This window comes from Megalobrama amblycephala, linkage group LG4 (assembly GCF_018812025.1).
Source record: "Megalobrama amblycephala isolate DHTTF-2021 linkage group LG4, ASM1881202v1, whole genome shotgun sequence".
In the NCBI taxonomy this organism is placed as follows: Eukaryota; Metazoa; Chordata; class Actinopteri; order Cypriniformes; family Xenocyprididae; genus Megalobrama; species Megalobrama amblycephala.
This window is the reverse complement of record NC_063047.1, coordinates 44,609,452-44,624,489: the sequence shown is the minus strand read 5'-3', so window position 1 is coordinate 44,624,489 and position 15,038 is coordinate 44,609,452. Positions and strand designations below refer to the sequence as shown.

The window sequence follows — 15,038 nt, the reverse complement described above, 5'->3', positions numbered from 1 at the left end:
TTGTAGTTTTTTCGCATTTCTATTTAAACTCAAAGCATACACTATAAAAAAAAAATGCTAGGTTAAAAACAACTTAAAGGGATAGTTCACCCAAAAATGAAAATTTGATGTTTATCTGCTTACCCCCAGGGCATCCAAGATGTAGGTGACTTTGTTTCTTCAGTAGAACACAAATGATGATTTTTAACTCCAACCGTTGCTGTCTGTCAGTCGTATAATGCATGTCAATAGGAACTCCATAAGAGTAAAAAAAACAAAACATGCAGAGACAAATCCAAATTAAACCCTGCGGCTCGTGACGACACATTGATGTCCTAAGACATGAAACGATCGGTTTGTGCGAGAAACCGAACAGTATTTATATCATTTTTTACCTCTAATACACCACTATGTCCAACTGCATTCAGCATCCAGTGTGTGAGGTCTGAAAATGCGCTCTGATGACGGAAGTGATGTCTCGTGCTTATACTTCAATGAGTGCGACAGATCACTTCCGTCATCAGAGCGCATTTTCATCGTTTCGTGTCTTAGGACATCAATGTGTCGTCACGAGCCGCAGGGTTTAATTTGGATTTGTTTGTGCATGTTTTTTTTACTCTTATAGATGGAGTTCCTATTGACCCACATTATACGACTGACAGACCACAACGGTTGGAGTTAAAAATCATCATTTGTGTTCTACTGAAGAAACAAAGTCATCTACATCTTGGATGCCCTGGGGGTAAGCAGATAAACATCAAATTTTCATTTTTGGGTGAACTATCCCTTTAAGTTGGGTTAAAAATGGACAAACCCAGCAATTGGGTTAAATGTTTGCCCAACCTGCTGGGTAGTTTTATTTAACTCAACTATTGTTTAAAAATTACTGTATTGCTTGCTTAAAATGAACCCAAAATATGTTGGAAATTAACATTAATTAATGTGTTTAATGAATAATAATTAAACAATAAATATTTATTAAATTGATTATTAATAAATGTTCACATTTTGATTATTATTGTTGCCTAGTAATTATGTGTCTGATTTTTAATTTCCAACCTACTTGGGGTTCATTTAAGCCAGCCATCAGTAATTTTTAAACAATAGTTGGGTTAAATAAAACTGCCTAGGCAAAACATTTAACCCAACCACTGGGTTAAAACAACCCAATTGCTGTGTTAGTACATTTTCAACCCAACTTGGTTTGTTTTTAACAAAGCATTTTTTTAGAGTGTATAATTCCCGCATCCCCTTTCAAACTCTGATGTCCTGCAAAGCGAGACGCGGACCCCAGGTTGGGAACCACTGGACTACTGGAACTGTGTGAGAACACTATATTAGAAAACACTGAAGAACTGTGCTGATGGTGGATGTAGCTAGAAAGCTTTGCCAAGCCAACACAATCACATTCCAGTGACATCTCTGAGAGAGAACCTGAAGAGACCTAGAGTGTTAGATCAACTCAGCATTCACAATGTGCTTTCAAATAAAACGTGTCTTAACATGATAAAGCTAAACAAGTTTGAAATGCATAGTTTTGTAGCATAGACACATATATGTGTATTTACATATTTACATACATTAATGCAAAAGTATTTGTGCAGGTCATTATCTGACTTTTTGCAGCATGTGGGCTCGGCAGACGTGGTCAGTGCATCGATATCTATATTTTTGGGGAGCCTCTGGGTTCTTGTGGAGGGGTGGATGGATCCTCAGGCTTCCTGGCTGGAGATGAGGACTGTGAGACTCGACCGGACTCTCGGCTGCGGGGCGAGGAGGGGGCTGGTGGGCTCTCACTGTGTCCCTTCCTCCGGCGATGGTGCGGTGGGGATTTGGTGGAGGTGCGAGGGTATCTGCGAGAGGAGCGAGCCGGAGGCTCAAGCGATTCGGATGGAGGAGGTAATGAGCTGCTGTAGCTTGGAGGGCTGCTGCTAATGGAGGTGCATGTTTCACATGTTGATGGCGGTTCGCCAGGAGGAGAATCCTGAGGATGTCAAGTGCAGGCATTTACAGTCTTCGCACGCCTACATCATTGCACTTTCATATTATGAAGACATGCAAAACTTCTAGGCTATTCTTGTAACACAGATATAATAACATCATAACCTATTCTACTGTATATTAGAATATGTGGTGAAAACATGAATATTAATGTGTAATGCAAAGAAATGTTTCTGAAGCTGAAACGGGTTCAACCTTTGCTCTCTGACTCACAGACAGCTCTACTGAGGTAATGGACCACTCATCCACTTGAAAGGCTATTTTTAACCATAAAGTGGGTGTGCTGGGAGAGGGAAATTAAATAATGATGTCATAATACCTTCTCTTTTAAGATGTAAAGTGATACAGGATTCCTCCGCTCATGATCAGTCATTATTGGGATGACATCATCTAGGTATATAATTGAACAATTAATCATGAAATATAATATAATATAATATAATATAATATAATATAATATAATATAATATAATATAATATAATATAATATAATATAATATAATGCCCCATATTGCATCCTGTGCTCATGATCAGCCATTATTGTTGACATTATTTAAATATATAAATATAATATAATATAATATAATATAATATAACATAATATAATACAATATAATATAATAGAGAAAAATGAATAACATACTTTAATAAAAACACAAAGTGCATGCTTGTATACTATTTTTGCTTATTTTTAAAAACAGGAATGAGTCAAAATAATTTCGATCAACTATACATTTTTTTTTTTTTTTAAATCACCAAAAAATTGGGATCAATTAATATCAGCAGAGTATTTTTACTCTGATGAACATTCGATATGGACAGTAAGTCAATATTAAGGAACAACTTGATAACATTGAATACATACCCTCAGGCTTGACGTCATGATACCTGATGTGGTGGTTTTGTGGAATGGATCTTGGTATAATAGTTTTGGACTTCTGTTTTTTTGATCTGTTAATGAAAGTATATATGGTGACATATGTTAAAGGGTTAGTTCACCCAAAAATGAAAATTCTGTCATTTATTACTCACCCTCATGTCGTTCCACACCTGTAAGACTTTCATTCATCTTTGGAACACAAATGAAGATCTTTTTGATGAAATCTGAGAGCTTTCTGTCCCTCCATGGACAGCTACGCAACTGACACTTTGAAGCATTGAGAAGTTGATATTTATAGTTCATATTTTCTGAGATTCAATCATTTTATATGATGAACAGTACACTAGTGCGTTTTCGTTTTAATACAGCGTTTCAGAAACAATCTCCGTCTATACTACACGACCGAAGACGCATGTCACATGACCATTCATGCATACTGGACGTGTGTACAAGTGTAAACAGTTGCCTTTTGCGCATATTGGTAGCTGCAGTATTAAAAAAAAGAGTGCAGAGTTTAACTGCACAATGGCTGCTAAAAATAACAACAAAGCCAGCAAAGATTGCAGTTCAGTCTTATTTTTTATGCGGTCGTCAAAGCCACGCTATCATTTTCAATTTATACTGAAACACAACCCCAGCATTTTCAAACTAAAACGGGGTCTGCAGCATTTTCGAAAGTCTCTGTTTTTGAGATTTGAAAACGCCGGCGTAGTGTAAACGACAGGCATAACAGTAGCAAAACACATGCATTTTAAAATGAAAATGCACTAGTGTAAACAGGGCCTTAATTTAGTCTTTTATTCACATATAAACATCAATCAGCGAACATCAACAGAAGCTCAACCGCGTGCATGCGTGAACCTCATTGGTTCTCGCACATGTCAAGCAAACATGCTTGAGCTTCTGTTTACCACAACTGATGTGTGAGTAGATGTATGTTTATATGTGAATAAAAGCCTAAATTAATTCTGTTCATCATATAAAGCGATTGTGTCTCTTTGAAAAATTTGGACTAAACCGCTCAATATGGATTAGTTTTACAATACATTTTTACAATTAGTTTTACTCTTTATGAATTTTTTGAAGAGTCAAAGTGTCAGTTGCGTAGCTGTCAATGGAGGGACAGAAAGCTCTCAGATTTCATCAAATTCATAGGTGTATTAACGAAAGTCTTATGGGTTTGGAACTTTTGAACAGAATTTTTGTCTTTGTGTGAACTATCCCTTTAAAGGTGCTACAGAGGATCTTTTCGTCGACTGAGAAACCAAAGACTGTTAGTGAGTTTTTGAAATGAGCGCATGCGTAAGAACATCCCCCCTCCTTCACAGCTCATTTCGAGGGAACGCCTCCCAAAACTCGTGCACGAGTATTGGAACACGAGTGTTTGTTTACCACTGGCATTCGCTGTGTCGTGTTAGTGGATTCATTATGTCGGACTCACCGCATGTAACTCATAATCTGCAGTTGTTACTCCTGTCTCCTGACAAAAACATTGCATGCGGCGCCTGTGGAGTGTGGAAAGTTACTGGAGCGCGCAGCCGCACACATCACTCACAAGGAACGTCACGGCAGTGATTGACAAGCCAGAGGGCCATTCACGTAAACGATTGGCTGATGTTTTTAAGGCCCTACCTCGTGCACAGATGATTTATATTAATATTATTCCTTTCAGTGCACCTAATAAATAGTCTTTTATCAGTTAGTAAAGACAGTTTCAAGTAATATTGCAAAAATGTATAAAACAAAACTCTGTAGCACCTTTAATTTACACTAATATTGTTAACATAATGATGGATAAGTGGCAAAGAAAAATAAATTCATACTTTTTCGATGGCCTCCAACAAGCACACACTGTTACAAGGGTGACGAGGAGGAATATTCCAACTGTAGACAGTATGATATAAAGGGAGCTCCTTTCTGGAAACAAGAAAAGTTTCAGCCATTTTGTTTCTTAACGAACTGCAAATATTACATAAACATATTTACAGAATATATAATACAGTATCAATGTATTTAAAAATTGTTCATTATGTTCAAATGTTCCCATTCTTACTGTAAACTGTGAGTTTGACTGGCAGACTTCTCATGCTACTAATAGGGTTCTCCACCATACAACTGTAGACATCTTCATCAACAACCTGAACGCGTGTGATGGTCAGGACCTTCTGGTTCGCTGACAGCAGCAGACGGGTCTCATTTAGTAATGGAAGACCACCTTTTGCCCAGCTATAGGTGGTCTTTGTACCCGTGTCATGGGTGCAGTTTAACGTGAAATTCTCTGTCAGTTCCAGAACAGTAGAAGTGACCATGTGGACGTGTGGCTTAGAGATTGGCTCTGGTAAAACATCAGCCAGGATTTTATTAGTATGATTTACACAAATGTCTACAATGTCTGATTTCCTTTTTTCTTTTTTTTTTTAAAATAGAGTCTTACCATCCACTGTCAGATCGATGCTGCCCTCTCCAGTGAAGGTGTCATCGGTGATGGAGATCTCTACTTCATAAGTGCCCTCATCAGACAGCCTGAGGTTATGCAGCAGCAGTGTACCATTCTCAAACACAAGGATACGGTCTCTGTATTCTGGCCGCAGGTTACCAATGATCTCCGTACCAATGGACTGGACCACTGTAACAGGTTTGTCCCTCTTCAGCTGCCATTTGATTACAGGAGGATCCAGACTGGTGCTTGAGTATCGGACAGAGAGCAGAGCTTCTCCACCTACTGTCCCTCTGATCAGCGTCTCCAAACTGGTAATGTTCACCCCCTGAACACCTGCTGTGACGTGAACATCTATTAAACATCTAATTTATGAGATTAACGTTAGTTTGTCAAAATGTGAAGAGATCAAGTCAAAGTTCAAATCAAATGGATGCAAACAGTTATCAATAAACTATGCCATGGTTTTTTGAGTGCAGAAATCTTACCTGTTTTATTTATGACTGACAAATATGCATCATATTAAGTTTATTAATTTGTTTATGAATCTTAAATTTCAGCCTATAGTGGATTTCAGCCTATATAGTGGATGGTCATGTGCAGAGATGTATAAAGTACTAGAGACCGCGACTTGAGTAAAAGTACAAGTGCTCTATCAAAAAAGTGACTTGAGTAGAAGTTGAAGTGCTCTTTAAGCACCACACTTAAGTAGAAGTACTAAAGTATTCAACATTTTTTGTACTTAAGTATTGCAAGTAGTTTATTTTAAAATTTACTACTCAAGTACTGAAAGTAAAAGTACAAGTATTGTGTTATGTAGTTATTAAAGAAAGTAGTCAAAAGTTTAATGATAAACCTAAAGGACAATCACAATTCCTTTGGCTGTAACTTTTTGTAAACAAAAACAGATTAAGTGTGATTAAGTACCACTTGAGATGCAGACAAGTTGAGATGCTTTGTTTGTTGTCAGCACTTTGATTTCATTACCAAAAAGTTTATTTTCACTAATAGTCTAATTTTATACCATATACAATTGAATAAAATTAACAGCTAGCTAACAACAACTTGCTTTGCACTTTTTTTCTGTTTTCACCTCACTCCAGTCTAAACTAGGCTAAATTATTTTTTTTAGGCAATTTTTCTACACATTGTCATATAAATAACCTAAAAATACTGTAGTTCATTAAGATTAAATCTTACTAACCACTCTTACTAAAAAAATGGGGTAAGCACACTTATATTCTCATTTCAAGAGGTGTTCTGAGTAAATGATTTGTTTGTAACACTTTATAATATGGTTTGATTTGTTAACACTACATTAGTTAATGTATTAGACTAATAGCCAGCATGAACTAACCATGATCAATACATTTGTTACTGTATTTATTAATCTTTGTTAATCTTAGTTAATAAAAATACAGCTGTTCATTGTTTGTATATGTTACTTCACAGTGCACATTAAATATGTAAACAAATAGAGAGCAATTTGAGAGCAAGACAGCTCTCGTGTTGTTTTAAGACGGTGAATGCGCGCGCGCGGCCGGGGCGCTCTCTCTGTCTCTCTGTCTCTCTCTCTCTCTCTCTCTCTCTCTCTCTTTCAGTGCAGGAAAACTCCTGCATTAGTTATGTCAGTGTAAAACTATACTACCATTAACCTATAAAACACTACTACACTATAAAAACGGGCATGTGATTAAGCAGCACCAAAGGAGACATGCTCTACGATTTATTTTTGGCAACAGTAGGCTGTCATAAAATAAGAGAAAGTTGACATTAGTGATGGGTCAAAAATACCATTCAACGCGCTGCGTGACAGCCTTTATGATAGCCAGCTAGTTAACGTTAAGTGAACACCGCAGCATGTCGCTAGTTAGCAAAAGGGCTTAACTAACTGATGGGATGGAAGGTGGTGTTTTTGGTTCGTCCATCTTTTTCGCTGATCAAAAGGCAGAATTAATCGCTTGATTCGCTCGATGTGCCATCTTAATCAAACCTGCCATCCACCGTTCTGGCAGTGGTAATGTGGGTTTGGAATGGAATGATTCGTAACATTTTTATAATTGTAACGAGTAACGATGCAGCACATAAAAAAATATCGGAGTAAAAGTATTAAACTCATCGAAAATATGTACTGAAGTAAAAGTGGAAGTAGGAGAAAAAAATAATACTCTAGTAAAGTACAGATACCGCATTTTAGTACTTAAGTACAGTAGTGAAGTAGTTCTACTTCGTTACTATACATCTCTGGTCATGTGGTGTAAAAGTTGTGCGGTGGGTAAAGCTCAGGGTTCATAATCAGAAGGTTAATGGTTTGATCCACACAAGGAGTGAGCCATGAGCCATTATGCTCTTGAGCAAAGCACTTCACCTCAGACTCCTCCAGAAGGATTGAACCTGTAGTAAGTGCAATGTAGGACAAAATTGTCTGATAAATTAATACTTACATAATTATCACATGCATAATGTATGACTGATGCTATTTAACACAATTGTGAAATCATAACATTTATTTGAATAAAAATTCAGCATTCAGAGCATTATGAATCAGCGTTATGAATCAGCAGTTTAGAGCGCCAGAGTCACGTGATTTCAGCAGTTTGGCGGTTTGACACACGATCCGAATCATGATTCGACATGCTGATTCGTTATGCTCCGAAGCTTCATGAAGCAGTGTTTTGAAATCGGCCATCACTATATAAGTCGTTATTTATTTATTTTTTTTATTCTCATCGCTTCATAATATTAATATTGAACCACTGAACTCACATGAACTGATTTAAATATGTTTTTAGTACATTAATGGATCTTAAGAGAGGAAATGTCATTGCTGGCTATGGAGGCCTCACTGAGACATCGGATTTTATCAAAAATATCTTAATTTGCGTTCCGAAGATTAACGAAGGTCTTACGAGTGTGGAACGGCATGAGGGTGAGTAATAAATTACATTTTTTTTCATTTTTGGGTGAACTAACCCTTTAAAGTCACTATGTAACAGAAGTGGTGAAATCTTTTTTTGTGATGTTCATCTGAGTGAAACAGATCGAAAAAGCAAATTTTTTTAATCAAAAAAAAATTGAATCCAGCATAAATACAATCAGAGAGAAGTCTGTCATTTAACAGAAAGATTCAGTTGATGACATTTGGATTCACTTCATGACATTTTGATGAAACATTACAAGCTATTTAATTATAATAATAAACATTCACAACAAGATAAATAACATGCATTTAACCTGGTGCTCTTGTTGCGGTCAAACATAAAAGATTTTTTTTTTTTTCAATGAAATTAATGTATTATATTTTAGTTTGATAATGTTTTTTATTTAACATGTTGTATTTTTAGGGCATTTTCTGATACTAAATTGTATTTATGCACTTTTTGAGCATAGACCTGAAAATGAAATTTCCAAATTAAATTGTAATAAATCTTGAATGCTTTGGACCACAGACTTAAGTTTGGTCTCTTTTGAAAGCTGCAGTCCATAACTTTTTTGGTTAAAAATGATCCAAAATCAGTTTTTGAACAAGTACATAACCAGCCAGTGTTCAAAACTATCTCCTTACCTTAGCCCGATTCACAATGGTAAGCTTATAATAATGTTTTCTAATAAAATTGATACTGATAGGTTTCCACAGGAAATTCAAGCATTCAGTCGTTTGTCTTTGCGTCATTACATCACATCTGTTTACATAAAGAAGGAGTCCCAGCTATATGGCATGTGAGGATGCTGCTGGTAGCGGATAATTTATAGCCTTTTCTCACAGCAGTTGGAATAATTGAACTTATCATTTTGATGGTGGATTGTAATCCAGAAAGGACTAAATGACAATCATCAGTGACAACTGGAGATTCACCCGTAGTCAAAAGCAAAAGACTTCTGTGTCTGTGGAGTGGCTACAGAAATTGAAATCTACAGGTAATGCTAATACACACTAAATACACATAGTCACACAATGCTGATGTTGTTAACATTAACAATTTGAGAACATATAACAATAATAATTGTTTACACGGTTTGATGTGATCCAAGCTAAGCGATCATTAGATTTAATCACCATTGGCAGTGTGTTTTATTGTATTGCTTTTTTTCTTAGTTGGTCAAAACAAAAGTGGCATACATGATATTTGTTCAGATAACATTTTCCGGGGAAAATTCTTATTTTGTTCATACTACCAAGACTACAATCTGTGACAGAAAACATTAGATTCATCCGTGCTGAGGAGCCATGCCAAGGCACAACTCACATAAAGATGATAATTCTGCAAATAACTGCAATTGCAGGTTTCAAACAGAGATGGTGACAAAGAGGCAAAACTTACAGACTGCAGCATTAAAAACGACACTTGGCAGATTACTGATAAAGTGAAATAATCTTTTTTTTTTTTTTTTTTTTTTTTTTTTAAGTGAACTTAAAGTAGTATAGCAAAATGCACAATAATACTATATTCATTTTATATATGAAGTATATATTTTCCAAAAGACATTTTACTCAATCAAAGCCATGAATTTAAAAAATTGTGTTCCAAATTTAGCTTGATACCTCAAAAAATTAGCTTTTAGTAAGACTTAGTTTGGGCGCAGTACCAAAAGTTTCTACTAGATGAAATTATTTCCCCATTAATTTCTAATGTCATTTTTGACTGCAAGGAGAACAAGTGTGACTATTTTTTTCAGGACCATTTAACCTTTTTGAATCGTCCATTTTTTTTTTTTTTTTGTGCATTCAACAAAACTGTCAAAATGACTGTAGAGCACCAGAGGGTTAAAAATTAGAGGAATTTCCATTTTATTCAGACTCTAAGTTCCATATGTGTTCACTTTATTTGTGTTCACATAATTGTTCATTAGTGCATGAAGATTTAGCATTCCCCTTATTATTGTTTCCACACACACAGGGGAGATTACACTTAATGTGTCAGTTTGTTAAGGCCTCTCCCTGCCTTCTGTCTTACTTCACTGCAATCTTGTGCAAATGAAGCCATAATAATACTCATCAGATCCCACTGCCAGACAGAACAACACCATAACCTTCACACAGGACACTGGCACAGCCTAAAACACCCTTTAAAACTGAGCACTTTCAGACATTAATGAGTCAGATGACATATGTAATAGCAAATGGCTAGGTTACAGGCCAAAAAAGGATCACAGGTGTGTTCTGATAGGTTCACAGACAGAAAATAAATAACAAAATCCAACCAACTAGTTAAGATACACTACTGCCTTAAAGTTTGGGGTTGGTAAGATTTCTTAATGTTTTTGAAATAAGTCTTCTATGCTCACAAAGGCAGCATTCAATGATTAAAAAACAGTAAAAATTGAAATATTATTACAATAAAAAAACCGTTTGCTATTTTAATATATTTTAAAATGTAACTTATTATTGTAATGGCAAAGCTGAATTATTCCAGTCTTCAGTGATCCTTCAGAAATCATTCTAATATGCGTATTTGCTTTTAAAGCCTTAAGTAATTTAATGTAAAGTATTCTCTTTCTCTGATAACCAGCAGAATAAAGCCTGTGTGGAAACAGCCCATCTCCCTGGTAACTGCTTACAGTGCGAAAGGCCTGCCAGAGATGAGAACACAAAAGCTTGAATTGTTTGGCCCAATTTCCTGGAATGAAAAGGGCCCACAGAGCGACAAACAATCAGTGTGATGAGATGAAAAGTGACACACGGGGCTCCTGTGGCTCTGTTGATGACAACATTGGCCAATTGTACAGCACAAACAAGCTTCTAAAGTAGTCACGATGTAGGGATAGAAATGGGTTTTCATGATGTTGTAAATAGGAATATGAAGTAGTCCATCCATCTTTGTCCTTCTAGTAACTTATTGTCTCAATACTGCTATCTGCTCTGACACTGCTGAGTACATCCGGATAGGCAAAAACTTACAGATCACAGAACACATGCAGCATCTCATGGGTATTTTTATTTTTCTATACTTTTTATTTTCATTTTCATTTGGGTGTGGTAGTAATATTCCAGGTATTTATCATACATTTAGTCACTCTTAAAATGTATGAATGTCATTGAATTATAAACCATTTATTGTAAAGAAAGCAAGCAAAACATTTAATTTTTGGGCAAACACTTTATTTCGATGGTCCACTTTAGATATTTAACTAGCTAAAAGTAACTTTGGTACTAGATGTTAAAGAACTCTCATTTGAGTATTAGTAGACTGTCTGCTTAATATCTGCTAAACACTTGATGCTCCCCAACAGACATTCTACTGACTATAAGTAACTTTGAATACATGTCAACTTATTGTACTAAACAGAACCCTAACCATAATCTAACAGTATACTCTACTAATAATCAAATGATAGTTAGTTGATATGTAGTTACAAAGTTACTTATATTTAGTACAATGTCTAAAGTGGACCATCGAAATAAAGTGTAACCTATTTGGGTAGCCAACCATCCATCACATTGACACCAGTTACTGTTTACAAAATTCAGAAAAGCTAAAAAAGTGACATTAGTTTAAGCTTTAGAATTATTTGTTTGCTGATGTGGCAGAAGTGCCCAAAAGTGTACAAATTCTGTATTGGTCTATACTAATAGGGTCACCGTGATTTTGCCAAGTAAGACATGTTCCTGGATCAACATGTTTTGTTGATCCTGGAACAACATTTCTGTCCGAAAATTTTTTTTTTGTCTTGACCTCCTACCCCTAAACCTAATCCTACCCATAACTTATCCCTAAAATCAGAGGGGAAAGATAGGTGAATAACATTGATGTAGAAGCACCTAACCCTGGTTGCAAGCCTAAACTTGACAAAAACGGTAAACATGTCCCTCAAATCTGATTGGTTGATTGGAATGTTGTTCCAGGATCAACAAAGATGTTGATCCAGGAACATGTCGTACTTGGTGAAATCACATTCACCATACTAATAGATAATATGGTTACTTTCTGGTTTCTTCCCATTGCAAACACCCCAGCATATGACATGCTATAACACTGAAGTCCTTGAAAAATCTTATACAAAGTATAAAACTAAAAGATGTTCTGTCATTTTTTAACTACTGCGCCACAAGCTCTCAGTCAAGGCCAACAGTGCAGCGTTGTCATTCAATATAAAGTTACATTTGTCCCTCTTACCTGAGTGAATCAGAACTGCAAGGATCAAGAGGAGAGGTGCTGCAAAAGCGGCTGATGCCCAAGAGAAAGCCTCCTTCTCTGCCTTCATCTTGGGTCTAACTTTCACAGTCTTCCCAAAACAATTAGCATGATTTGTTCACTCTGAGCACGTCCCCCAATTCAGAGTCCTGCTATTCCTTCCGAGGCTGGGCTACGCACACGCATAAACATGCACAGACGTTCACTCACACACACATGTGCGTGTGTACGTGCTTTCACACAACCATTGCACCATGATAGCATATTTGTAGATGTTGAATAGGTCTGTTTGTGTAAGGGGAGAAGGGAGTGGTAATTAATGTGGGGAGGTTGTTGTTGTTTCACTGCCTGACTGTTTATTGTATTTCACAAATGAATTTTCCTTGAGTAATTAATAAAGAACTGGATTCTTCTTTTAAAAAATGATAATTATGCAACAAAATAGTTCATATTAGATGAATGAAAATAATGTAAAAATAATAACAAAAGGAGCATTGACAGTACTGCAATACTAGCATGAGTATATGCTTCTCCTGATACACTTACAAAAAAAAAAAAATCATGCAAATGATAATGCAAATCTATTTTATTAAAGATCAAATGGTTTTGATTCCTGGCAAATACTGAATGCACTTGTTGCTTCATGCTTCATCTCCCTCCGTCTCATTGTTCATAACATCAACAGGAAGGGGAGAGCAGGCAAAAATGAGATAAGAGAAGTAATTTATTTAAGCTGATCTGGGATCTGACTAACCATCATAAAACTGGTCACAACAAGGCATATCAAGAACCAGAACCAAATGATTTTAAATTTTCCAAATGGGAAGTTGACAAATAATATGGGCATAAATGATATAGGCTATAGGCTATATGAAATATACGCAAATAATGCAGACTTTCAATTAATATAAATTCTGCAGGCAGAATAAATATGTGTCTAGTTGTCTAGCTGCATTAATCTCTTTGCTTGCGTAACATGCTGTAAAGCTGTAGTAAAGATTTTTATTGGCAGAATTCCCAGCGACTTTACAGATGCTTTCAGTGACAGCAACCTTTTATGCACTTTACAGTGTGTAGACAGCTGGGGTTCCGTAGGGCATGTTTATACAATGCTGCCCTCCACTGGTTTGAAAGAACCAAATTGACCCCTCCTTCTCTATCCCACTACAAAATGGAAAGTGTCTCTTCAGGGTCTCCAGATTGAGTTTTACTGTATCTCTGATAAAAAAACATTCATTAAAGGGATAGTTCACCCAAAAATGAAACTTTTTTGTCATCACTTACTCACCCCTACATTGTTTCAAACCTGTATGAGTTTTTTTCTTCTGAAAAAATAATATATTTTAAAGAATGTTAATCAAACAGTTGACGGTAGGCTTCCATAGTAGGAAGTCGATGGCTACCGTCAACTGTCTGGTTACCAACATTCTTAAAAATATCTTCTTTTGTGTTCAGCAGAAGAAAAAAAAACCCTCATACATGTTTGGAACAACATGAGGGTGAGTAAATGATGACAAAAGTTTCATTTTTGAGTGAAAAATTAAATCAAATTAAGCAGGGCATGACAGAAACCACAGGCTAGAAGCTTATACTCTAAAGGTGAAGTGAACTGTATCAAAAATTACATTCACATTTATGTTCACATTTCACTTCAATGAATACACATACAATATAGCAAGTGATTGAACCTGTTAAGTGACTAATTCATTTTCCATCATAAAAGTCAGTGTAGATGTAATGGTCTCTTGTCATTAACAAGCTTGTACTTCTTAGCATGAATATGGTTTCTGTACTAAACAAAAAGCATATTTACCAACAAAAGGAGAGATGAAAGGCGAACATATGAGCCTACAGAAGCAGGAGGCAACACTGTGGCAGATTTTGTCTGTGTTGCCATTGGAAACCTGAGTGAAATTCATATTTCATAACTCTCCCACCCCCGGCTGAGTCCCTGGACGTGTCAGAGCGAGTGGGAGCCGACGTGGGCGTAAAGTGGGCTCAGAGGCTCCAAAGCAACTTAAGGCTCTCATCCCACAGCGCAACACAGAGCAGGATATTCAGTTACTACTCGTGGATTCAGACATGCTGGGGTTGTTGCTATGCTGAATTCCTTGAGTTCTGATTTGCTTTGATATGAACTATTTACCCTTAAGCGCCTATTTTTGAGAATGGCTCTTGAAGAGTATTTTTAGATTGGAAAATAGTATTTTTTAGGTGTGTCATTATGTGAAAGAAAAGGATACAATGTTTCCTCATGAAAAAACAAACAAAAAAAACACTTCTGTGGTATGCACGAGGAAATTTTGTTTATTTCATTCGAAGATGAAATACCACAGCACACAAAGACAAACTCTCTGTACTACATTGGGGAAAAAAAATGTCATGTAACCAAATAATGTACCTAATGTGGTAATATATAAATGAACAAGTTTTATGTTAAAATGTAGCTGCGAGCAACAATTATTGGGGTTCAAGCACTTTAAGGCATTTCAGCACATGCGTGAAAAGGGTATTATGTTTTATTTTGCAAGCCTGTAACCATCTCGATCATAAATAGAACCGTTTACAGCCAATACAGTTTATTTACAGCAATTTACCATAGGAAACA

At 36.1% G+C, this 15,038-nt stretch overlaps 1 protein-coding gene across 2 annotated transcripts; it reads right to left on the bottom strand.

The window, feature by feature from the left end:
* Positions 1 to 918: 918 nt before the first annotated feature.
* Positions 919 to 12,614, bottom strand: hepacamb (hepatic and glial cell adhesion molecule b). Of its 2 annotated transcripts, none has more exons than XM_048189529.1 (7): positions 12,413 to 12,614; positions 5,295 to 5,636; positions 4,914 to 5,195; positions 4,684 to 4,777; positions 2,846 to 2,931; positions 2,300 to 2,370; positions 919 to 1,963 (listed from the first exon to the last, which is right to left on the bottom strand). In XM_048189529.1, the coding sequence occupies exons 1-7, from the start codon at positions 12,498 to 12,500 to the stop codon at positions 1,643 to 1,645; spliced, it is 1,284 nt and encodes a 427-aa protein (XP_048045486.1). In that variant the 5' UTR covers positions 12,501 to 12,614; the 3' UTR covers positions 919 to 1,642. The 2 variants fall into 2 exon arrangements, with proteins under 2 accessions (XP_048045486.1, XP_048045487.1); XM_048189530.1 differs by having other exon boundaries at positions 5,295 to 5,633.
* Between the last annotated feature and the right edge of the window lie 2,424 nt (positions 12,615 to 15,038).

Coding starts and splice junctions, on each gene's coding strand:
- hepacamb (XM_048189529.1), bottom strand. CDS start 12,500: ATGAAGGCAGAGAAGGAGGCTTTCTCTTGGGCATCAGCCGCTTTTGCA. Junction 5,196..5,294: donor CATCGATCTGACAGTGGATG/GTAAGACTCTAT, acceptor ATGTTTTACCAG/AGCCAATCTCTAAGCCACAC. Junction 4,778..4,913: donor AGTCAAACTCACAGTTTACA/GTAAGAATGGGA, acceptor TCTTGTTTCCAG/AAAGGAGCTCCCTTTATATC.